Genomic DNA, 25800 nt, shown 5'->3' with positions numbered 1-25800 from the left:
GATTTTACTGATAACCCCTGTGCCATTACAGTGACCAGTGACTAGGGACAAAGCACACTATGATCATTACTATCCAAAGTACATGTATGAAGACACACACATACATACATACATACACACACACACACACACACACACACAGTGAGTTCTAAAGATTTGAGTTCTACTGACCATGTGCTTCTTTCAACTTGCTCCTGCGCTGTGTTCTAGCATAAAGTGCCACCTGCTGGACAACTTCCAGTTGCTCTTCAATTCGGGGAAAATGGAAGTCGGTACACTCTTGGCAAACTGTGGCAAAATCTAAAGGACCCCAAACATTGACAAACTTCTAAATGTGAACTATTAAATATTTAATATTTACTTATAGATAATTAGATCTAAGAAAAATAGAAAATGAAATTGCTGAGTATGATTTTTTGTAATTTCTTATGATAACCATAAAGTTATGGTATAGCAACTTTGTTTTAATCAGAAACTTAACCTCTCAGTCAAAAGAGTAAACAATTAGTAGATAAAGAAATTTTAATATAATTGGAAGTCTTCTTTAAATAACAGATATGTTGATCACAATCTACTCCAAAATGCTACAAAAATACAAGCAGGTTCTTCCATTTATGAACAATAAATTCTATTCAAGCCTCTTCCAAAAACAACTGTAAAATTCCATATATTTTATATATTCAAAAGTTTAGAAATAATTATAGAAGTGAGGTATACTACTAGGAAGAATTTCACATAGCACATTTAAGAGGTAGAATACTAAAAGAAGAAAGAAATGGATGAACTAAATTCCCTAAATATCTGCTTCTAAATTGAAAAATACATTTGTATCTTGCTTATTATTCTTGTTTTACCCTGAAATAAGAATCCTAAAAGAGTATCATATACAGTGTAATAGAACTGTAAGAAAGAATAAATGTCAGGAGGCATTCTACCAGTGCTAGGTATGAAACAAATCTAAAATAGTTATGACTAGCTATGTTTATTGTTTGGTCTATTTGATTGTTGGGATTATTAAAAAGATACAGTTTTTCCAAAATTCCTTTCTTTATAAGAATTGTATTTAATGAAATAAATATGAATAATGTCAACTTACCTCTCTTAATACCACTATATGAATTAATTCGATTATCTACTAGTAAAACCAGACCACAGAGAGATGTAGAATAAAGTGACAGTGCTGTTTGGAGCCGATGGAGTTTCACACCACTTCGATGGTTTCTTTTATGCTTACAGAAGTCCAGCATGTCTGCTCTCAACAATCTCAAATTATGCATGGTCTTCAACTGGGCTCCTGGGGGTAGGCAACAGTCTCAGAAAAGAAACTTAAATAACTACAGAAATCTAGTATAACAGGATGCAAATCTCTATGGCAAAAATAAGTCTTTGCTACAAATAATGATTAAAAATGGGCTTTGCAACTTCTCATTTTAATAACTACTGTAATTTAATCTATCTGAAAAAAATGTCTAGACTAAAACAAAAATCCTACAGCCAACAAACTATAGGCTTTCTTGGAGCACGATACAATTTGGAATTGAAGATAACATAGGTACACTAAGGATTTTTCTTTTAGAGTATAAGTAAAATTCAGAAGTATCAATAAATAATAACTGCAACGAATTTAAAATACTTACCTAAGTGAATAGTAAAACTTTCCTCTAACTTTCTCTGTTCCTCATAAATCCTTCCAACTGCTTCCACAGATTCTCTGAATTGATTTGGCTGAACTTTAATTTCCTCACTGAAATTAATAAAATTATTGATTTTCTTTCTTTAGGTATTTGTCAAAAACTTTTCTTGAACTTTATGAGAGAAAAGTGAACTGCTGAAAGTAGTGCTTAATTATTTCTCAACCATCTTTAACCAATGATGACAAGTAAGACTCTAAGCACTAACTGGTTCTAAAATTTCCACTTGTTCTTTCATTTCCTTACAGTAAGTAATTTAGATAATTCTTATCAATCATTAAAATATCAATGAACATATTACCACTTAAAATTTCTTAAGTTATTAGCTTATTAACATTCAAATCACATTATGCCTATTTTAAAATCCATGATATAACTTATACCAAGGTTAACTGTAGGCAAAATTAGAAAACAGGTGAAAGCTGGTTACAGTGGTGCACACCTGTAACCCCAGCTACTTTGGGAGACTGAGGCAGGAGGATCACAGGTTTGAGGTCAGCCTGGGAAACTTAGGGATATCCTGTCTCAAAATAAAATACAAAGGGCTGGGGATGTAGCTCAGTGGTAGTGCCCTGGGTTTAATATTCAGTACTGCTGAAAAAAAAAAAAAAGGTGTTGGGAGGGGCAATGAAACATTGTGATGGCAATAAAAATTATAACACAGATAAGTAATAAAAAAGATGAATCTTATTTTAATGTATCTGCATCCTCTATTTTTTTAATCATTTCTTGTCTTTTTTAACCTCCAACATTTTATTCCCACAAAATGCTCTCTTTAGTCTGCTGTGTTCTTTATATTTCCTGAAAAGGTTTCCAAAAAGAAGTTAAACTTGTATAACTATTCAATTCAAATTTCAAGGGTAAATGTATACATGAGTCATCTGCTCTACCGACTAAAATTTGGGGTTAATCCAAACTGCCTCATTAATCTTACTGACTGATTTCATTAATAAATACAGTAAAAACTAAGAAATAAATTTATATTAATAAATATTCCCATCTTAGAAGGTAGAAAGTCATAAGAAAATATTATCCCCACTGTAATATCAACAAAAAGTCAGATAATTTATGAAGCTTATCAGAGATTGGAAGTAACAACACATCCAAGAAAACTTAATTCCAAAATGTGACATGCCCCTCCAAGGAGAGATGGGATACAGTTTCATCTTTGTCACGACATGGTTGGAATAGGTTGCTGTCATACAAGGAAGTAAACAGAAATCAATAAAATTTTATAGCTTCTTAAAAGCCAAGCATGTTGATTTGTAATAGTTAGGAGCCACAGGCTTACGTATTTGCAAAAATTTTCCACCAAGTGCTTCCACAAAAAGACTTGCAGCAGGAGACAAGAGAACACTCCTGGGGGTAGAGTCAGAGTCATTAGAACATCCCATATCTAAGGCTGAGATATATATAATTTGCTCAAGACTAGAACTGGACAAAGATAACAGAATTGGTCAACAAATGGACAAAGTGACTGCCCCTGTCCCTGAATTATGAGCCCAGTGCCAAGTAACAAGCAAAAACAATACATTGCTGAGAGGAAGAGCAATGGTACATAGAAGGACTCCATTTTGTGGCACAGGCATGCAGACTGAGGATGGATCAGAATCACAGAAAAAATCTTCTAGAACTCCAACTTCCAATCCAAGCATAAAATAGCTTTAGACTATTACTATAGAAAAAGAAGCCCTTTGGGTATTAAAGGTACTGAGACACAATAAAAACGAAAATCTGTTCAACTGCTGATAAGATCTGTACAACCTTCATATTCATGGCCTGTTCATTTCTAAATGTAATACTATTTGCCTTGGTCTTACCCACATATCTAGCATTCAGAAAAAAAGGAAAAGGAAGAGAGAGTTAAGAAGAGGAGGAAGAAGATGTTGAAGAGGAGGAGGTGGAGTAGCAGGAGGAGGAAAGACACCCTGAAAAGCAAGGGGGAAAAAGAAACTCCCTGTCAAGAAATAAAGCAATCAACAGAAACAAATTTAGAGATAACACAGATATTGAGTTTAAAAGAAAGAGATTTTCAAATACCTATGATTAATATGTTAAAAGATCTAGTGGAAGAAGTAGATGAAATATAAGGACAGACAGGGTATTTTAGCAAAACGAGAAAACATGAAAATACTTGAAATAACATATTTGATTATCACAGATAACTCATTTTATAATTCCATCATTACTCTGAAAACAACATCAAATGAAGATATTATAATAAAAAACTATAGACCAATATACATACATACAGATACATATATACTGGTGGATATATGTCATACATGTATATAACATATATAATGAAATAATGTATCATGACCTATATGTAAAACCTAAATCTACAAAACTGCTAGAAGAAAACATAGGAGAAAATCTTTGTGATCTTGGATTAGGCAAAAATATCTTAGATAAGACAAACTACTTAAAAACTGATAAATTGGCAGAGTACAAAAGATTCTGATACTGCCATGTGGCTTGAGGTCAGTATACATTTGTCGAAATGCACTGAATATACAACAGGAATGTGCATTGTTTACAAATGTAAATGATGAACTTTGGTTGATTATGATATGTCAAAATAGGTTCTCAATTACAACAAGCATACCACTCTTCTGGGGAATATTGACATGAGGAAAGATACATATATGTGGATTGGGGATAAATCTCTGTGCCTTCCTCTTAATTTTGTTGTACCTTAGTATTACCCTGAAAAACTAAAGTGTTTAATTTAAAATAAAAGTGATAAACTGCACTGATAAACTGTAAAATGAAAAACGTTGGCTGAGGAAATGGCTCAGAAGCAGAGTGCTTGCTTAGCATGCAAAAGGCTCTAGATTTGATCCCCAGCACTGCAAAAAGACAAATAAATAAAAAATTTAAAAAACTTTTTAAAAAAATGTGCTCTTTGAAAAACACTATCAAGAAAATGAAAAAAAAGACAAGCCATAGAATAGGAGAGAATATTTATAAAATATCTGTTTGAAGATAGACTTGTATCCAGAATATTTAAAGAACTCTTACAACTCAATAAGAAAACACAAAGGAGATAGAAAATTAATACATGAAAAAATGTTCAACAACATTAGCCATCAGGAATATGCAAGTAAAATTATACTGAGATACAACTACTAGAATGGCGAATAGTAATACCAAGTATTGACAAATATGTGGAGTATCTAGAATTCTCATTCATTAGTGGGAGGAATGCGCAACCACACAAACACTTTGGAAAACAGTCTGGCAGTTGTTTATGAAGATAAACAAACACCATATGACCTAGAAATCACACTCCTAGATAGTTATGTAAGGGAAATAAAAACATATGTGTATACAAAGACCTGTACATGACTGGTTTTAGTGGCTTTATTTTATAATTGCCCCAACCTATGCCCTAAATGTCTATCACAGAGTAAATAGATAAATAAATGAACAGAAGACTAAAAGATAATAAAAAGTAAAGAACTGGGCCTGGGGTTGTGGCTCAGAGGTAGAATGCTCACCTTGAATGTGTGAGGCACTAGGTTCGATCCTCAGCACCACATAAAAATAAAATAAAAGTATTTGTCTATCTACAACTAAAAATATATTTTAAAAAAGGAAAGAACCACTAATACCCAGAACGACATAAATGTATCCCAAAAAGCATATGCACTCTGGCATTTTTTCCTTTCTCAACTCTATTCTAGTCTATTTAATTGTTGTTTTTAAAAGGTTGGTTGGAGAGTGAGGATCTAGGATTGTTTCTAGAAGACTGCAACCAAGAGTTTGGGAAAAACAATAAAGCAAATGAAAGATTATAACATAGTTTTAGTACGTAAGAAGTGATATAGGGACCAGGGAAGAGTTCATTGATAATCTATCCATCTGTCAATTTATACATTCCATAAATATCTACTGAGCATGTCCTATGTGCTAGTGCCAAAAGCTAAATACTTGGCAAGGAGTTGGTATATAGTGGTTTAACAAACAGTCAAACAAAACAGACATAATTCTTGCTTTCAATCCAAGTGTTTTAGTTAGTTCCTGTTACCAAAGTACCTGACAAGAACAACTTATAGGAGGAAGTTAGTTTGGGGCTCAGGCTTTCAGAGGTCTGAGTCCATACATAGTCAACTTCATTGCTCTAGGTCCAAGTGAGGCAGCATATCATGGGGGAAAGGCACACTGAAGGAAAGCTGCTCAGCTCATAGTAGTGTCAGGAAGCAGACTGGGGAGGAAGGGGACCACAGGGAAGATGCACCCTTCCAGGGCACACACCCAACGACATACCTCTTCTAGCCATGCCCCACATTCCTAGAATTTCCATCCAGACAGTCCATTCAAATTAGGATACACTAATTAGTCTCAGATCTCACAATCCAATCATTTTACTTCTGAATATTCCCGCATTAACAGGAGCTTTCAGGTGACACTCATTACCAAACCATAACAGCAAAACTAGTGGGAGACTGACATCACATAAATAAAATGCTATTTTTAAATGTTTACAACATATACTAGCATGTTCTGTAAATAGGTTTATTGTATTTTTCTTAATGTATTTCTAGCTTAATGTACTTTAGGATTTCAAAGAATAAAGAAATTTTCAAAAATACGTACATACAACTAGTAAGTAATTCAGGCATGGTTAAGTTCTAGGGCAATACGTGAAACAGTTTATTTAGGCCACATGTGATATACAAGATATAAATTATGAACCCCCCCCTAACATTTCTGTACCTTGTACGTGCTTCTATTTCTGCACATCTTAATCTACATGGTGTTGTTTAATTTACAGGTCAGTCTCTCTTTTTAGAATATAAGTGAAACATAGGCAAGCTAATTGCACTGAGCAAAACCAATTTAAAAAAAATAAAAGATAGTAGTATTTAGGTATACACAATTAAAAGGTTTAGAAAGCTAAAGTTCTAGAGGTGAAATCACTATTTTAGACCAATTAGTTACCACTCACCTGGCTCCAAAATAATCTACATTTAGTGTCTATATAAAAGATGGAGAATAACAGCATAAAATTATCTTGAATGTGGTTAACTTAAAATATATACAAGTAACAAGGCTCAATTTTATAGTAAATATAAACTATTACTAACAATAGACTTTTATATGAATAAGAACAACACATGACTAATACCTGAGTGAACTGTTGTTGGGGTTTTTTAGATCTTGATGAAGTTTTATTACCCATTCCTGATATTCTTGCTTTTGGATGGCCGTTGATTGTTTTAATTCATTTGACCATTTATTTTCTAAGTCCTAAAAGAGAAAATGTGCCAACTGGTTAATTTTTTTATGTAAAAAATAAATAGGGGGCAGGGGATAAGCAAGGATGGTGGAATGTGATGGCCATCATTATCCAAAGTACATGTATGAAGACAAGAATTGGGTGTTAATATACTTTATATACAGAGATATGAAAAATTGTGGTATATATTTGTAATAAGAATTGTAATGCAAAAAAAAAAGAATGGGAAGTTATACTCCATGTATGTATAATATTTCAAAATGCATTCTATTTTTATGTATAACTAAAAAGAACAAATAAAAAATTTTAAAAAAATTGCTATACTACAGTGACTAAATAAATAAATAAAAAGTAAGCTGGGCACAGTGATGCATGCCTGTAATCCTAGTGGCTTGGGAAGCTAAGGCAGGAGGATCATGAATTCAAAGCTGGCTATAGAAATTTAGCGAAGTGAAGTCAGCCAATCCCAAAAAACCAAATGCCCAATGTTTTCTTTGATATAAGGAGGCTGATCCATAGTGGGATAGGGAGCAGGAACATGGGAGGAATAGACAAAGCCTAGATAGGGCAAGGGGTTGGAGGGGAAGGGAGGGAGAATGGGATTAGAAATGATGGTGGAATGTGATGATCCTTATTATCCAAAGTACATGTATGAAGACACGAATTGGTGTGAATATACTTTGTATACAACCAGAGATATGAAAAATTGTGCTCTATATGTGTAATATGAATTGTAATGTATTCCACTGTCATATATAAATTAAAAAAAGAAAAAAAAATTTGTGGAAAAACCTTAACAAAGTAGGACATGAATATGAAAATTGCCTTTCTGTGCTAATAAAATAATTCAACTCTTAAAAAAATAAAATGTTAAAAAAAAAGAAATTTAGTGAGGCACTAAGCAATTCAGCAAAACCCTGTCTCTAAATAAAATATAAAAAAGGGCTGGAAATGTGATTAAATGGTTAAGCTCCTCTGGGTTCAATCCCTGGAAGGAAGGAAGGAAGGAAGGAAGGAAGGAAGGAAGGAAGGAAGGAAGGAAAACACAACTACATATCTAAAAGCTCTTATATTTCACTCACCTGCTGAGATTCAAAATGCTGAGCAGCCAGTGAATTTACATCCTGATCTGTCAGTGATTTTCCCAATTCCTGCATTACTTTTTCCATTTCAATACCTTGTCTAAAACATAAATTAGCAAATCAGGTAAGTATATTCATCAAATTTCAAGACCACTCCTGATTCACAAAGTGAAAATAAAACTTTTATTTCATAGGATTATGTCCAAGAATGGGAATTATAATACCTGAAAGTGCCCTGAATCCTTGGAAATTCTCAAAGAAATAGTATGCAATTCTAGCTTAAATAGATTTTCTTTTTATTTGTATATGAACTAAAATGACTTCAAGTTCTGAAAGTTTGCCTATATTATATCCAGAAACTGCCAACTAGGTTCTAAGAGTCAAAATGTTAAGTCACAAAATTACCTTTAAAAAGGCATGTAGTATACTTATCTAATGATAATTTAAGAATGTAGAAATCAAGATTGATTTTTCTTAGAGGAAAAGTTAATCAATGGTTTAAGTAAATTGATTTAATTTAAATAAACTGTGATAAATTAAATTCATCCATATTATATATTTATAAAAAATATGTATTTCTATCTATTTCTATCTGACTCATATCACAATATATAGAATTATGAGGAGGTAGTCTGGAAAGCCATGATTTAAAATCAATAATACTAGCAGCTTTATACTCACTCTGAAGAAACAGTGGTCCATAAAGGCATCATTTCCTACTGTATTAAGTATCCCTATAGAATGGATTCAAATCTGACTAAAATTTCTTTGAATAATGTGAGTATTATTTTTTTCTTCTTAATGTAAATAAGGTTATGAAATGAAGTAAAAGACCATGCACTTAGATCAGGGCAATGAAGAGAAAGTTCTGACTAGGATACAAGGTACAGTGATTACTAGCTTTGGAGTTAAAGATTCCTTGGTTTAAAATTCTATCTGTCCTTGGACAAGTTACTTACTTTATTTAAGCCAAGATTTTTCTCATCTTTAACAGTAGGGTTGAGGTAAAGATAAAGGTAAAAAAAAAAAAAAAAAGATAAAGGTAAAGACAGGGCACAGTGCTCAGAGTAAAGTAGGCCTTCACTAGCAAGCCTTCAATCTATTCCTCTTGTTACAAATAAGAATATGTAATGCCAGCACATTTTATTTATATAAATCACTTGAGAAGTTCTCTAAGTCTATAAGGACAGTCCCAGTTGAAATTACACATTTAAATATACAAGAAAATTGATTTCTAATATTAAAGCATTTTTCTACTTTATCCTTTAATTTTATAAAATATGAAAACAAGTTGTTCTGTAGGTCATCATATATGACATTATAATATTCAAGAAATGTGAAATACCTTTCTCTTAATTTTTTCAGCTCCACATCTCTTTCACCAATCAGTTCTGAGATACTAACAAAGTAATTATGTTCCAGATTTAGAAGAGTTTCAGAAGCAGGAGAATGTATTAGATCATGATATACATCTGCAAAATCTTCATCCCAGCTGGGCTCTTCAGGTCTTGCATGCTCTAATGTACTCTATAAGATGATACACAGACATTCCTCAATCATAACGCAGAATTTTTATTTAACACAGTTCTACAAAAGTATGTATATTACAGCTCCATTTTTGTATACCAGACAAGAACAGAAAGACCCTCTATTTATATATGTGTAGATATATAAATAGAATGAGAACAGAAAGAACATGGAGAAATTTAAACTAAGTTGAGCTATCTGGGAACAGAAATGAGGCACTAAAAGGGAGGAAGGTACACAAATTTCCAAAATTAAAAAAAAAAGTATGCTATAATTCCATTTCTATGAAATCACAAACACACACACACACACACACACACACACATACACACACACACACAAAGGGATGACCAACAAAATGATAATAGTGACTGTTTCAGGACAATGGGACTTTTGGTGACCTTTATTTTATTTTTTATGATATAATAATTTTCATGTACTAATCATATAGTGAGAAAAGCTTTTTATTATTAAAAAATGTGCTCTACAGGGCTGGGATTGTGGCTCAGTGGTAGAGCACTTGTCTCACACAGGTGAGACACTTAGTTTGATTCTCAGCACCACATATAAATAAATGAATAAAATAAAGGTCCATCAACAACTAAAAAATTTTTTTTTAAATGTGCTCTACAAAGTATTTATAGGTTGTATATTTAGAAAATGAAGTTACCTATGTAGTCAGCTGTGATACATTAACCTTTATTAACCTTCAATACCTAATTCACCCATGTCTATGTAAAGATAAAGGTCTTGTTTTGATCTTTTCATTTATGTTCATTTTAAAAACAGTAATATGCTTTCTTTTATATACTTAAAAAGATGCCCATCACAAAAAGACAGTCACCTCAATACATGCAAGACACAATGCAGAAGCTTATAGGTTGAGAAGTACCTTGTCAAATACCATACAATTTAATGGCAAAGTAAGAATAAAACAGTTTGGTGTTTTTTCCATCATTGATCTGTGCAAACAGATATCTGTTTTTAAAAAATCACAATTCTTCCCTTTTCTTATCAATGAATATACTAAAACTAAAATGTAAGATGACTGAGAGTCATAACTTAACTTAAAGCAAATGAATAAATCATAGAAACAGGTATCTTGAACTTTGCCAATTAATGGGTAAACTTTATCCTTTGTTCTCATTCACTTATCCCTCAGACAAAGGCCTCAGCAGACAGGAGGAGTTCAAGAGGACTAGCCGAACCTAGAACTCAGATTTCATTTCCTCTATGCCTCTTTCCACCAGGCTCTGCTCTAGGAATTATAACCAGCCCATGTGACTCATCCTCTGGTCAAAATTCACTTCAGGGTCAGGCTGAAACTGTACAGGAAGGAGCCAGTGCAAGATCATTGGGATCTGACTGGCCACACATAACACCAGATACTTGGTGATTCTATTAACCCAGTCATCTAACTACAAAAACCTGCAATACCTATTTTAAACCCGGCCTAGCACAAGCCTGAATCAGAAGCTGCCTACACAGGAAACACTACACAGTCCTTCCTTGATCTAATTTATGCCCTTCCCTCAAGAGAGGTGATACCAGGAATTGGAATGTGATTGCTGAGAGGAATGAAGCACTGAGTACCTGCAGAAAGAAAACTATTCACTGCCAATCTCAACCTCCAACCTCAGGCACAAAACCTGGCTTCTTTGAGGTTTACACCATTCAGCACTGATTAACTTTCTTGGTCATTATTATAAAAACCATCCACCTGTCTCTTATTAATTTAAAGCTTTGGCACTAAGTTCATAGTCTTCCTCTCTGTCTCAAATCCTGTATCAACCTGGCCCACTCGGATGTCCTTATGGACAACCTATTCAATGTTCCATCTTCTTACACCCTGAACTCTTATCTTTCTTAAGTTCTCCACTCCATCTCAGCCACCCTTCAGTAACTGCTTTAGTTTGAATCTTGAGCATCCTCCAAAAGCCCACATATTAAAGGCTTGACTCAAGGTGGTGCTATGGGAAGGGGATGGAACTTTTAATAGGTGGGCCCTAATGGGAGGTCCTGGGGTCATCTGGAGTATTCTTGAAGGGGACTGTGGAATACCTATCTCTTCCTCTTCCTTTTCTATTTTGCCTCTTCCTTTTCTTCCTTGCCATGAGGTGAGGAGATTTGCTCTGCCATATTCTCTTGCCTTGATATGCTGCTTCATCACAGGCCCAAAGCAATGGGGCCAACAATCTTGGACTGAAACCTCTAAAACTGTGAGCACAAACAAACTTTTTCTCTTCATAAGTTGATTATCTCAGAAATTTGTTAATAGTAATGGAAAGCTGACTAACATAGTCTTCTCATCAATAACAGGTTAACTTTAAAAATTCAAACATTCAAGTCTCTGATTATATGCTCTGACCAAGATTTTTCACTCAATTATTCCCAAGTAATTGAGTATTAAACCTCATCAGGACCTTTACTCCATAAACTCTCCTACCAGCTCATTTTATCAGTCATCAGTTCTCATTTAGATTCTCTTCATTCTCTATATAGCTTACATTCTGTGCTCAGCATTTAACCACTGTCTTACCAATATCCTCAACTCTCTTCATTGATGTTGTCTTTCTTACCCATCTAATAAAACTCTAATCTTCTTCTTCTCTCTGCATGCAATAAGGCTTAGAAAGCCACAACAGAAAAATCATGAAACTCCAAAGTTCATGTTGGCAAACAGACTACTCTAACTTGCCCTTCAATTATTCTTGACAATCCCACCATTCCTTGGAGAATTCTGTCTCAAAAACCCAATTCTCTCATTACTCCCTACCTCATCTAAACAAATGATCTGTCTTTCTATTTCTCAGATAAAGTTGAAGCAGTCAGAAGAGACTATCATCAACTTCCTACTACAATTAGTAAAATTTTCGGAATTTATATCTTTCCTGCTTCACATCTGCATTAATGAAAAATATATATTTCTTCTCAGTTAAGGTTAATTCTCCATTTGAGTTCTGGATTCTATTTTCTAGACTTCAACTCTACCATCTTAAAAACAAAACAAAAACAACAAACCTCTGACTCTGTATTCCCATTTAGCAAGTGCCTCAAATAGCCAAACTTCTAGAGTTATTGATTCCTATTCTTCCTTCTTTCTACTTCCTTATTCTTAAAGTCACTAAAATCTAGTTCCTGCTCTCACCAATTCACTGAAATGACCTTTCCATTGACAAGATTACTTGATAAATCTAATGTTATATTTGAGTCTTTTCTTTACATCATATTCAGTGGCATCTTGGCTTTTTATCATAGTTTAACTGATGGTGGTTTCTTTCTTAGTAAATAAAATAATGACATGTGTGGCATCTTAGACTTTATGAAATGGTGTATGTTAATTAAATAGAAAAGCAATGGCATTATATAGCTACACAACAACAATAAAGTAAGAAGACAAAAGTAAATCAAAGTGAACCACTACTGGTTTAGAGTCAGATGAAAGCCAAGATATACAGTTAATTAACCCACTTGAATCAAATGTATGAAATATGATATGTCAAGAGCTATGTAATGTTTTGAACAACTAATAATAAAAATTAAAAAAAAGGAAAAAAAATTTAGAATTTAAGATAAAGGGTAAATCATTTTTCAGTATAAATATGTTCCATGTAATATTTGGGATAGTTATACTAAAATTATTCATTGATCTGAAATTCTGTCTTCAATAGGTATCTCATATCTTTAATTACTAAACCTGGTGACCCCACATTGGCTGGATATGGAAAAGTAGCTTCTATTTTACAAAAGTATTCTACAAAGCATATTTTTTTATGTGCTCATACTGATAAATGAAGGAGCACAAAAGCAGCAACATATACTGAATATTATTGGTATACAGATCAAAAAGGATTCCACAAACTGTTTAAGTATTATGTTAGCAATTTAAAAATCCTCACTGAATCCCAGAACATCCTTGAAATATACAATTTGACTTATTTTCTTACCTCAGCATAAGCTTTGGCCCATGTATTTGCCAGCTGATGTAAATCTACTTCACCTGATTTCACAGCCTCCAAGCATGCTTCAGCATCTCTATCATAATCCCTGAGGGATTCTTCCTCTATAAAGTGGCTCAGAGCTTCTTTTAAGTCTGAAAGAGGAACAATAAATGCCATCATCAGCAAAATCCATATACAGAAAGGGAATATTTTACTTGGCCAAGCATTCCAGTGCAAAATTTTTATTTTATCAAACATGCTTAATATCATCTTCAATTAAAATAAAATCAGTAGTAGAGTGCTTGTATCACAAGCACAAGGCCCTGGTTCAATCCCCAGCATAGGAAAAAAAAATTAGTTTAGGGAATCATTTCACAACAATTTTTTTATTATATTCTGTCCTCAAAAACCCAACTCTCTCATTACTCCCTACCTCATCTAAACAAATGATGTGTGTGGCTCTTAGACTTTGTTGCAGAAAAGTCAAAATTCTTAGTTTTTCTGTATCCTTGATACTAACTAAATAATGTTAATTTCTTTTTTTTTTTAAAGAGAGAGAGGGAGAATTTTTAAATATTTATTTTTTTAATTTTCGGCAGACACAACATCTTTATTTGTATGTGGTGCTGAGGATCGAACCCAGCGCCGTGCGCATGACAGACGAGCGCGCTAACGCTTGAGCCACATCGCCAGCCCTAAATAATGTTAATTTCTTAAACCAATAATTCAGTTTGAAGCAGAACAGGTATATGCATATAAAGAAAGACCCACAGATTTTGAGAGTCTGAAGTTACTGTATATAAGTGAAAAACAGTTTCTTACATCAGTTTAAAGAGTATATTAGAGCTTTTGAATCTGCAAAAAGAAATTGATTATATTAAAACCAGTTTAATGCAGATACGCTAAGGTTTCAATTTGAGAAACACTATTTAGGGACTGCCATAATGGAAAGAGCAGTGGAATAGGAGTCAGAACACATGGATTCTGGCCTTGGTTTTGTCACTATGTTGGTGACTTTAGACCAGGGTACACAATCTTGAATCCCTCGGAGGACTAGCTGAAACCAACTGCTTCAGGGCTACCCCTAAGAGTTTCTGATTCAGCAGGAATAGCATAGAGCCAAGATTTTACATTTGTAACAAGTTCCCAGGTTGTTGCTGATTAGGTACCACACTTTGAGAATTACTGCCTGAGGTAAATAATGTATTTATTTATTTATTTATGTTGTTTTTTTATTTATATAATATGATTGTGCTAGAAAGTTTCTAGGTTGCCTTATAATTCTAGCATTCTGTGATTCAATATATTTTTAATTTGAAATTTTTTCCTAGTCTGTGAAATAGAAAAGAGAGACCTTTTAAAATGGCTTAATACAGATCACTTTATGAAACAAATTTAGGTAAAAGATTAGAAATTCTGTTCCATGGAATCTTAATAATTGATTATCAGATTGGTAAATTATCAATTTACCAACATAATTCTATAATTATAATATTGTAATTAGTGATGGATGAAATACCATATGAATCAACTCAACTAAATTTAAATGTGAAAGTTTTCATTAAGACCTTTTTTCATGATGTAATTTTTTAATTAAATTTCTTTATAACAGTTACACAGGTAATAGGGGAAACACTTAATAAAGCAAAGATCTGAGGAATCTTTTATTCTTGGAAGCAGTTAATTCATATTTTGTTTCCATCGCTTCTTAGGTTTATGCTTTCTAGCATGAAACTTCTAATGAGAGAGTCCATAAGAAAATAATTAAGTGGCATTACTTTAAAAAAATCAGTCCTTACCATTTTCTATAAAGCATGGCAAGCTGTGAAGCAGCATCAGACGTCCATGCAAATGACTGGCATTTTCCTGAACAGGAAATTTGAGGGGTACTCTCAATTCTAAGCACTCAGTTCCTACTTTGAATTTATACACAAACTCCCTTTCTTTGTTGCAGAATCTTTCTCGGTTTTTCTTCATATTCTTTGACAGGCTCTCTGTAGAATAACAACAAAAAAGCAACAAGTTATATTATAAAACTATGATGTTTCATTATTGCTGTAGCACTTCTAAATATATTCCATCACTCAAAAGATTTTATTTGTGTGACTCTGAGCCAACTATTCCAGTTTTTTTCCAAGTGTTTATCCCTGCCCATTTTTTGTTTTCATGATGAAAATGAAGTTCTTCCTCTATTTTTTAAAATGAAAACAGTTTCTTTTAAACTTCATACAAGGAAAAAATTATACTTATTTATACATTGTATTCTTAGACAGGGTTCTCAATACTAGGGAAAGGATTCTTAGGAAGGGATACCTAGATGTGTAGATGAAGAGCTACTAAACAGTTGGTGAAAACAAAGTGAAACAGATCAGGGACCAAGTAGTGATCCAGGTGACCTTAGAGGTTGTAATTTTTGAGATCTGATAGGAGAAAGGGATAAGAAAGTGTTAGATCTCCATGTGGCAAGTCTACTGCTCTCTTGATAATATTCAAACCCTTTATTCCAGTTTACACCTCTAGACTCTTCTCTAGGATGCACCTACACCCTTACTCATCAATAAGCCAATTTGCAAATTTGTTTTCCTATCATTCTGAACTTCTGTTAATACCAAATTTCTCTTTCCACTCCTAAGCTTTCTGAATTAAGTTTTCCTGAGGGTAGTCTCACTAGTTTAAATTTTCTTGGATAATAACTACTCATTCTTTGGGTCGTAGTTCAGCTAGCCCCCAGAAGCCTAAACCAACTCCCCCAAAGTATACTGGGTCCCTATTACAAGTTCTCATACTACTAGTCTGTACTTATCTGAATCATGCTATTTTCTTATTCTCACTAGAATAGTTTACTTCAAGTGAGAGAAAATGTATTCCATGTACCATGTAGAATGCTAGGAACATAATAGCAAGGCTAACAATTGTTAAATTATATGGTATTTTTATTTTATGGTGCTCTCTGCAAAAATAAAGAAGACAACAAATAGTTACTCATATTGTGCTTTAAAAAGAGGTCACCTGCTTGAAAGTAGAACGATTACTAGGGACTAGGAAGGATGCAAGGGACAAGGTGGGGGTGAGGGTGAAAGAAGGATGGTTGGATATGATCAACACATGCTATATGCATGTTTGGAAAACACTGTGATTCCATTAATATGCACAATTAGCATGTTAATAAAAGAGTCACTTGACATTTAAAAATAATTCAAAGGACTTTTTTGGTGTTTGTGTGTGGGTGTGCTGATGACTTGAATTATCCAGCCTATATTTTCAAATCTGTATGAAGGGTGTATATAAAAATTTCAGTCTATTTCATCCTAATGCAAAGAAAGAGGATACTGGGCTGGGGGTACAGCTCAGTGGTAGGGTGCTTGCCTAGAATGTGCAAGGTCCTGGATTTGATCCCAGCACTGCCAGAAAAAGAAAAGAGAGGGAGGGAGGGAGGGAGGGAGGAAAGGGTGGGGGGAAAGAGAGAACAAAAACCTATGTTTTACTTATGGAATTGAATGACTAATATTCATTAAGTGTAAATTAATGTAAATTTGTACAACAGTTTTAGAAAACTGGCAATAATTACCAAAACTACAAAAAGGTCTGTTCTGTGATGCAGAAATTCCATTCCTAAGAATATATTCAAATACACACACATACACACATGTATGCACATGCACATATATTCACTAAAATACATCCAGAAGACTTTGTGTATGGTATCATCATCTCTGGATAACTGATGGTTTCCTTGCCACCAATGGACCACCCCTTCTCACTCTTCTACATTTTAGGCTCCCTTCACTTAAACTTCCCACTACATCTTTCCAAAACTTTTTAGCATGGCATTCAAAGACCTTCATAATCTAAACTCTATTTACATCTCCAACTTCACCTCTACTGTGAGTATCCTGAAGGTTGTATCTTATCTATAGTTGAATGATAGCTCCTAACATGACATACAGACCTTTCACCAATATTTGCATTAAGAAAGTAGTGCGGTAATAAGAGAATTCCCCCTTTGATTTTGTCACTCAAATGGTTCAAATTCTGGTTGTGCCATTTAATTGCTACCTGAACAATTGGGGATAATGCCATTTAACAGTGAGTCATAAGGATTAATCAAAAATAAATATGAGGGCTGGAGTTGTGGCTCAGAAGTACAGGCTTCTCCTAGCACATGAGAGGCCCTGGGTTCGATCCCCAGCACCATATAAAATAAATAAAATAAAGGTATTGTGTCCAACTACAACTAAAAAATAAATATTTTTTAAAAAATAAATATGAAACATCTGACAAACATAAGATGATCAATAAAAGGAAGCCAGAAATAAAATATCTAAGAATATATCAACATAGAAATCATATGCTACTGAGAAGACACGATAAAATCAGAGGCAGTAAATGTGTTAACATCGTAGCAAGGAATTGAACGTTGCAGAAATACGAGTTACACGGTCTAATCGGTTTTAAATTATATGGTATTTTTATTTATTCCTTAATAAAATTATCAGCTCTGGTTTCAATCGGTTCAACATCTTAGATTTGTTTCAATACACTGATAATTTAGTTCCATTTCCCTCCACTGTTTTTTTTTTTTTTTTTTATAATAGATTTGCTTCAGTTTTAGTGTCTGTGAAATCAAACATGGGATGGGAAAAGGACTGGACTGAACTCACAGAACCAACAGCGGAGGCTCTGGGGCTCACATTAGGGAAAGGGCGGGGAACTGCGGGGCCAAGAAGCTCCAGCCGAGCGACAGGACCAACCCCTTCTTTAGGAGATTTCAATTTTAAGTGGTCTCCTTAAGTGGTTCAGAGCTCACCTCGCTTGGTCCCGAAGCAGCCAGCACTCTGGAAGCTGTCAAGGAGCCGGGGCACGGGGATTATCAGCTGACTTGTCGGCTTGTTTTTACCGCCAGCAGATCCCCCATGGCAGATTCACCCACCTTTTCCTGTTTTCTGTCACTTTGTAGAAAACTATTTGGTTAAGATAACACCTTTTCAAGTATATATTAATCTCATAATTTAAAAAGCGCAACAAGGTGTGTTTCTAAGCAGTTATTAAGTATTTCAGAGACGAAGCTATAACCTCTGTCGTGACGAAAGCGCAGCGAAAGAGCACAAACTGAGTTCTGGCCGACCGGATGCGGAAGGGCGTACCTTGAGAAGGGCGTCAGCAAGCCAGCTCTTAAAGCGCAGGCTCCGCCGCAGGCTGGCTGCTCATGATTGGAGGACCCGGAGGCAGCGGAGGCTGGGAGCGCGATGTCAGGTTTTTGGGCGGGAATTGAAACCGCCACTGCTACCAGCTGAAACTTGAGCGCTGCAATTTTCCAGCCTTAACCGCGAACATGGTGCGGCCTGTTAGGTAAGTAGTTCGTTGGATACGGCAGTAGTGGGGATAAAGAGCAGGAGGACACTGTAGGCAACTTGTATGCAGGATTGAGGGAAAAGAGCGTTTAAGACAGAGGACAACTGTGGGAGGGGTGGGATGAACAGTTACCGGGAAACATTCCAGTCAGCAATGAGAGACACCCGTCGCTAAGAGGTGTCCCAGCTTCTTAGCTCTCACCCACTCCTTACTTTGCTTCTCAGCTGTTGCCGTTTCTTTTACCCTCGACTCCATTCAAGTAAGATCTTGTTGTATGTTGCATTTAAACGACGTTTTGCACTTCAGCGAGCACGTACTTATTTGTCGTTTTCGTTTGTTCACCGCTAATCCTTTGGTATAGAAAGAGAAGGCATTCCTGTTTATGGATTTAAAACTTCTAGACATAAAAGCCGATTTTCTTGAGTCACTCAGCTAGAAAATCGCAGGACAATACTCACCCTAAGTCATTTGACTCTAGATCCTTTACTTTCCATTAATACCACCAGAAATTATTCCTCAACTTAATCACAGTTGAATACCATCATAAGCCTAGGATAAGTCATTCATATAGTACAGTCATCGAATATATTTATTTCTGTACTGTATTAGGTACTGGAGGATACATTCTAGTATAAGGTGAGTATAGGGTCCCAAAAATAAACATGCCAATGTCATACAGTACAAAGGAAACCCTTAACTGTAAGGAAGGAAGGATGGACTTTTCTGATGTATGTCCGGAGATATGAATTATGAGAAGTTAGCCAGGCAAAAATATGGGGCAATCCAGGTAGCGGGAATAAGAGTCAAGGCCATCAGCTTGACGTATTAAGGGATAGCTTGAAGCTGTAGCATTAGCAAGCAGTGGGGAGAATTGTTGGGGATTAGGTCAGATAAGTAGGGCCAAAGAAGGTAGGGCGTTTTAGGCCATCTAAAGGAATTTGGATTTTATTCTAAGTACAATGGGAAACCAATGGGAGAGTTTAAATATGGGAGAGAAATCTAATTTTGCTTTTATAAAGGTCACTAGTGGAGATCGAATGGGGGATGGTGCTATAATGGAAGCAGAAAAATCACTCTATTATATCATTGGGTAGTGGTTTGGAGTAGGATGTTATTAGGGGACATGGAATAGATCAGATGAATTTGGGATGGATATAGATATATTAGAGGTATAGAAGTGGATGTGGAAGTAAGAGAAAAAGGGAATCAAGAATGACTAATATTTTTGATCTGAACTACTAAATGGACAATCTTGCATTAACTGGGATGAGGAAATCATCAGGAAGGCAGGGGGAAAGCGTCACAAGAAAGCAGGGGAGCTAAAATGCCAAACTCCCTTGTGTTCTGACTAAAGAAAATTTAAAGTCAGACACCAAAAGTCATGCAAGAGCAATTTACTATAAGTGAAAGTAAAGTCAAAGCAAAGTGAGACTTAAGCAGAGAACATGACACACACACACATACACACAGAGAGAGAGAGGGAGAGGATATGATGGCATCTCCAAATTTATTGTCATTTGATGTTTACCAGGAGAACTGGGGACCTACACTCTTTGCCAAACAGGTGTTCAACTCCTCCTTCACTTTGGGCAATGGAGTATTTGATTTTAGTCTGTCCTCTTCGTAACTGTCATGGTGTCCATCCTATTTAGGGGCTTCATTTACAAGTCAATCCCATGTTCATGTGGGCCCTGGGGTCATAGCTGGTCAGCAGTTAACCTTAGTGCCCCTGTGCTGCTAAAGGAATCTTCCTTCCCAAACAGATGGAGACACCTATAGCCATAATTCCTAGCTTTACATCAACCTTCGTGGATCCTGTCAAAAGTTAGTCCCATTGATCCTTTTCTTTTGAGGTGTTTTCCAAATAGCTCCCTTGCTTTTGTTTATTTTCTATAGATTATCTGCCATCACTCGATTTTTCATCTACTCTGATGATAGTTTAAAGAAAACCCTAAAGTAATTTAAAGAACACTTGTGATCTTACCTTGCTTTTCACCACTCATTGCTAGCTACTTGCAAACATTGGGAAAGGAACTGGGGAGTCAAGATTTCTGTTTTCAACATGTTAAATTTGAAATGGATTTTAAACATCCAAGTAGTGAAGATGTAATCCGTTTGTTAGGAATAGCTCAAAGGATAGTCTGCAAACCTCTGAAGGGTCTCTAAAACCTTCTCAGGAGGTCCATGAGGTCAGTACTGTTTTGATAATAATATTTACTATTATTATTTACTTTTTTCACTCCTTTGTCATTTGTACTACAGTGATGATTTGGCACAAATCAATGCAGTGGCACCAGACTTTTAGAAGTCATTGCATTCTTAACTGCTGTGTACTCAGTGAAAAACAAAATCCAAGTTTCACTTAAAAAAGTGCTTGAAATAAGACATATTTATTATAGCTCAACCCTTGGGTGTACTTCTCTTTTTAATAGTCTTTTGGTTTTATTTTACTATTTTTCAACCTCAGAATTTCTAAAGAGCTTTCCATAATTTTATCAGCTCTCAAATTCTTTAACTCTGAAGGAGAGTAACATAAGTATTCTTCTTTTTAATATTATATGTGAGGATATGGGAAGTATACATAAAGTACTTTACATACTGAAGAATGTTGGTTTTCTCAAGGAATAGCACTTGTAAGATTATAAGATGAACTAACCTTTTTTTATTGAACTCTTTTTATTTTAAAGAAAACCAATTGGTTAACTAGATTTCCACACTTGGGCATTTGGCAGAAGACAAAGATTTGGAGACATTTCAGTTAGTACAAAGAGGAGGAAAGAAGGAAGTAACTTTTTTCCACTTTGAATATAATTTTCTTCTAATGCTTTCTGGAGTAGTATAAAGATTCATTTCAGATCACAGGAACAAAGTCACCATTTTTTTAAGAGCCCCTTGCATAAAAAATATTATAAGATATTTTATAAAGAATGACTTTTGGTGTTGTTTATAGTGTAATAAGGAAGATGTAATGCACATGAAAAACAATAAAACATCTACAAAAGGAATTTATAAATGCCCAGTAACAACTAAACAGTATATAAATTGAACTGTTAATTACATAGATTGTCTTTATTTTGTGAGCTATGTAGATTAATTTCTTTTCTATATCAGGTATAGTTTTAACTGTATCAGCTAAGTCCCTACTTTAAAGTGCAAATCATGTTTTAGATTTAAGTATTTAAAAAAAAAATATAAACACAGTTTCCTTTATTCAAGACTATTAATAGCCTTTGTGAGTGAAGGTAAGAAATTAATATTTGTATTAATGAAAAATTTCTGTCTTGGCCATAGACATAAGAAGCCAGTCAATTACTCACAGTTTGAGGACTCTGATAGTGATGGTAAGTAGAATTTCTTATTTTTGCTTAAAAGATTTGGACATTTATTTCATCAGTATTATATAATACATATAGCTCAAATATTAAATATTCCCCAATTGTATTATGAGGTAGGTCTGAAAAAAATAAGGCCTTTAAGAAAGGTTAGGCTTGAACTCTGCTGTATTTATTATATGTTTACTTGTCTCTGCCTTAAGAGACCTTTGATTCAAAAGTTTGAGAAACATTAGAGTATAGTATACTTTGAAGTAGGCTTTGCCCCTCTTTTTCTTTTCATGGTGCTTGGTCTCAAACACAGGACCTCACAGATGCCAGGTAGGTGCTATACCACTGAGCTGTATCCCCAGTCTAGAATTAGATTTTATATTTCTTTCCCAAACCATCCAAGTTTTCTGTAAATATTTTAGTAATTCCAAGGTTTGATGGGAACTCTTTGGCTTTGGGCATAGCCTTCAGTGCTTACAACTTGAGAAAAAAATAGTATAGAATATAACTTTGAGATTTTTGTTACAGTCATTGGTCAGCAGATATTTATAAATTGCCAGTCGTGTTCTGCATACTGGGTGGGGTGGAGGTGCCGAAAGTTGTAAATTACTGTATTCCTATGTAGGGAAGCATAAACAAGACAGCATATGTTAATAATTGCTAAAGTATGTGATTAAAACTGCATGGACCCTGAAGGTATACATACATGTGTTTAAAAGCCACAGTAGCAGTTTTATAAGTGTCAAGAGAAGAACAACAGTTGTGAGGTGTGACTGGACAGAAAAATCTGTGAGAAACAATATTGGATTGGAAAAGAACATTCCTTTTGTAGGAATTAAGAAGTTTCTTTGGTAGGCTCATAGGAAGCTTATTATGGTAATGGAAAGAAAACTAAACAAAACAAAAAACTGCTACTTCTAGAAAAGTTCTCTTCCCTTGTGATACTTCTTACTTTCCTTAGCTTAGTTAATGTACTAGGAATAGGTAATGTGCCTTTGGAAAAGTATTTGCCTACCTTGTGAAGTTTCATTAAAAATCATTAATAACCCAGCTACTTGGAAAACTGAGGCGGGGGATCACAAGTTTGAGTCCAGCCTGGACAACTTAGTGAGTCCTTGTCTCAAAATTAAATAAAAAAGCCTGAGGATATAATTTAGCATTGTGGTAGACTTCTTTCCTATCATGTGCAACGACCTGGGTTCAATCCTTAGTATGACATAAAAATACATTTCCACTTTTCAATGTGATAAAAATTTACAGTTTTTCTAATGGTCTTACAGGTTTTTAATTAATCATTTTTTCCTTGAAACCCTTTGCAATTTATTTATTTTTTAGTGAACTGTTTTTTATAGATTAATATTTTAAAAAATAAAGGCCACCTAAACAATAGGAGTTGGGTGAGAATAAAGACAAACAATACCAATGAAGATTTTTTTTTTAATTTTTATACCTTTATTTTTATGTGGTGTTGAGGATCGAACCCAAGGCCTTGCATGTGCTAGGTGAGTGTTCTACCACTGAGCCACAACCCTAGCCCCACCAATGAAGATTTTTAAACTATAGAAATTAAATAACTTGCTTACCTATAAAACTTGAATTCCAACTAAAAAATAATTTTATTTCTTTTCTTTTTCATTTACACATAAATAGATGATTTTGTTTCTGCAACTATACCTTTAAACAAGAAATCCAGAACAACATCAAATGAGTCAAAACAAGATAAACCAAAACCTATGAAGAATCCCCAGAAAGAAGACATTCAACTACAAGACAAGACCCCTAAAAAAAGGTGAGAGGTAAGACAGTAAATATATGACATTAGATGTGTTTATTTAAGAGACACAGTTTCAAATTCTCAGTTTAAATTAGAATTTGAGCAGAGTTATAGATCTTGTTTAGTGACTGTCGGAGGATAGGGACATTAAAGACTATTAAACTCTCTTCTTATTTTAAAAAGGAATTCATAAACATGTGTCCCATTAAATATTGAGACAATAATAATTATGGACCTGTGCCTGCGTCTGCAGTCCTCAAATCTTACAAGACTACTTTTTAAAAAGTTACGCTTTTATAAAAAGTTGAAAAATTTTTAAACCATGTATTTTTCTGCAGATAAATGATACTTTTCCTTTCCTGTGACTTGTCCAACAGTGAAGATCCTGTAATTCCTAGACTAAATCTGGAATTCCATTAATTGGTATCAAGAGGGAAGGGAGAGTGATGGAAAGAAGTTCTGAGAGACCCAAAACTTGTCATATGGGGAGGAGATGGGGCAAAGAGAACTATTAACTGGCACTTGGGATATTTTACTGCTAGAAGTTTCTCTATCCCATGTCATGATCTACATTTTTCATTCTTTGTTTTTGAGTTTCTCGTATATTAAACATAGTGAAACAATAGCCCATAGATGGTAGAGACACTTGCATCCAAAGTACATTAAGAACTCAAACTCAACAGTAAAAAAGCCAGTAACCCAATTAAAATGTGCAAAAAATTTGAATAAGCATTTCTCTAAGGAAGATACACAAATAACCAATAAACACATAAAAAGATGCTTAACATCATTAACTGTCTGGGAAATACAAATGAAAACCATAGTATGATACTACTTCATACCTTCTAAATAACACTATTATTCGTAATAGCCAATAAATGGAAGCAATCCAAATGACTATCAATTACTTAGTGGAGAAATAGGATATATCTAGACAATGTGTTATTTGGCCATAAAAATAAATAAACTGTTGATATATGCTGCAACATGAATGAACCTTGAAAACATTATTATGAATGAAAAAAAAAACAGACACAAAATATCACATATTATATGATTCCATTTATATGAAATGCCTAGAATAGGTAAATACATGGAAATAGAAAGTAGATTTGAGGTTGCCAGCGACTTGGGGAGGGATAAGTGGATATGGGGTTTCTTTTTCAGGTTCTGAAACTATTCTAAAATTAGGTAGTGATGATGGTTTCACAACTTTGATTATACTAAAATCTGCTGAATTGGATACTTTACAAGTGTGAATTTTATGGTATGTGAATTATGTCTCAATAATATTTATTGTAAAAATAATAATCCTTCAAGGTAAACTTTAGTACTTCTTTCTTTTTATAATCTTTCCTCATCTATCTCTGATTTTTCTTCCTCTTATGCTTCATAGCACTTTTGACCAACTTGAATAGGAGACTTACTGCTTTATATGAGATAATAAGTTGTATGTCTTCTGTCCCCACCTTTCTCATTACCATTACAGACTCTTGAGGGTACTTTTAGTATTCTCGGTAGTGCAGTGTCTATTTAAGTCTAGATTGGGAGGAACATATGTAAAAACAATTTTTTTTTTTTTTTAAAATATAAGAACTGTAATGTCTATTAAAGGGGTGTGGATGAGGTCAAGGAAGCTATCTAAGTGGAAGTGACCTTGGAACTAAGTCTGTCTTAGGTTGCGCAGGTGCTTCCTGGATAGAGCTTATGTTAAAGAGAGACATTACAATTATAGGGAACAGTAAGTTCAAAGGCACACAATGTTCCTTCAAACCTGTTAGTATATATATATGTTATATATATATATATGTTATATATATATATATATGTTATATATATATATATATGTTATATATATATATATA

General features: G+C 34.2%; 2 protein-coding genes across 2 annotated transcripts in view; one reads left to right on the top strand and one right to left on the bottom strand.

Moving 5' to 3' along the window:
* Positions 1-18588, bottom strand: part of CUNH12orf4 (chromosome unknown C12orf4 homolog) — a 32151-nt gene extending 13563 nt beyond the window's left edge. Inside the window, exons 1-9 of the mRNA XM_015500741.2 lie at positions 18294-18588; positions 15286-15480; positions 13493-13638; positions 9364-9545; positions 8019-8118; positions 6826-6947; positions 1638-1744; positions 1097-1294; positions 172-300 (exon numbers count right to left, since the gene is read on the bottom strand). Coding sequence (XP_015356227.1) covers positions 172-300; positions 1097-1294; positions 1638-1744; positions 6826-6947; positions 8019-8118; positions 9364-9545; positions 13493-13638; positions 15286-15463 — 1162 coding nt within the window. The 5' untranslated portion in view covers positions 15464-15480; positions 18294-18588. The remainder of the gene's footprint in view (positions 1-171; positions 301-1096; positions 1295-1637; positions 1745-6825; positions 6948-8018; positions 8119-9363; positions 9546-13492; positions 13639-15285; positions 15481-18293) is intronic.
* Positions 18589-18681: 93 nt separating this feature from the next.
* The window catches only part of Rad51ap1 (RAD51 associated protein 1), a 19094-nt gene continuing 11975 nt past the window's right edge, over positions 18682-25800 (top strand). The window contains exons 1-3 of the mRNA XM_015500740.2: positions 18682-18835; positions 22130-22179; positions 23812-23950. Coding sequence (XP_015356226.1) covers positions 18819-18835; positions 22130-22179; positions 23812-23950 — 206 coding nt within the window. The 5' untranslated portion in view covers positions 18682-18818. The remainder of the gene's footprint in view (positions 18836-22129; positions 22180-23811; positions 23951-25800) is intronic.

Source organism: Marmota marmota, unplaced genomic scaffold (genome assembly GCF_001458135.2).
Source record: "Marmota marmota marmota unplaced genomic scaffold, marMar, whole genome shotgun sequence".
Classification (NCBI taxonomy): Eukaryota; Metazoa; Chordata; class Mammalia; order Rodentia; family Sciuridae; genus Marmota; species Marmota marmota.
The sequence above is the reverse complement of the archived record's forward strand: the minus strand, read 5'-3'. Positions and strand labels throughout refer to the sequence as shown.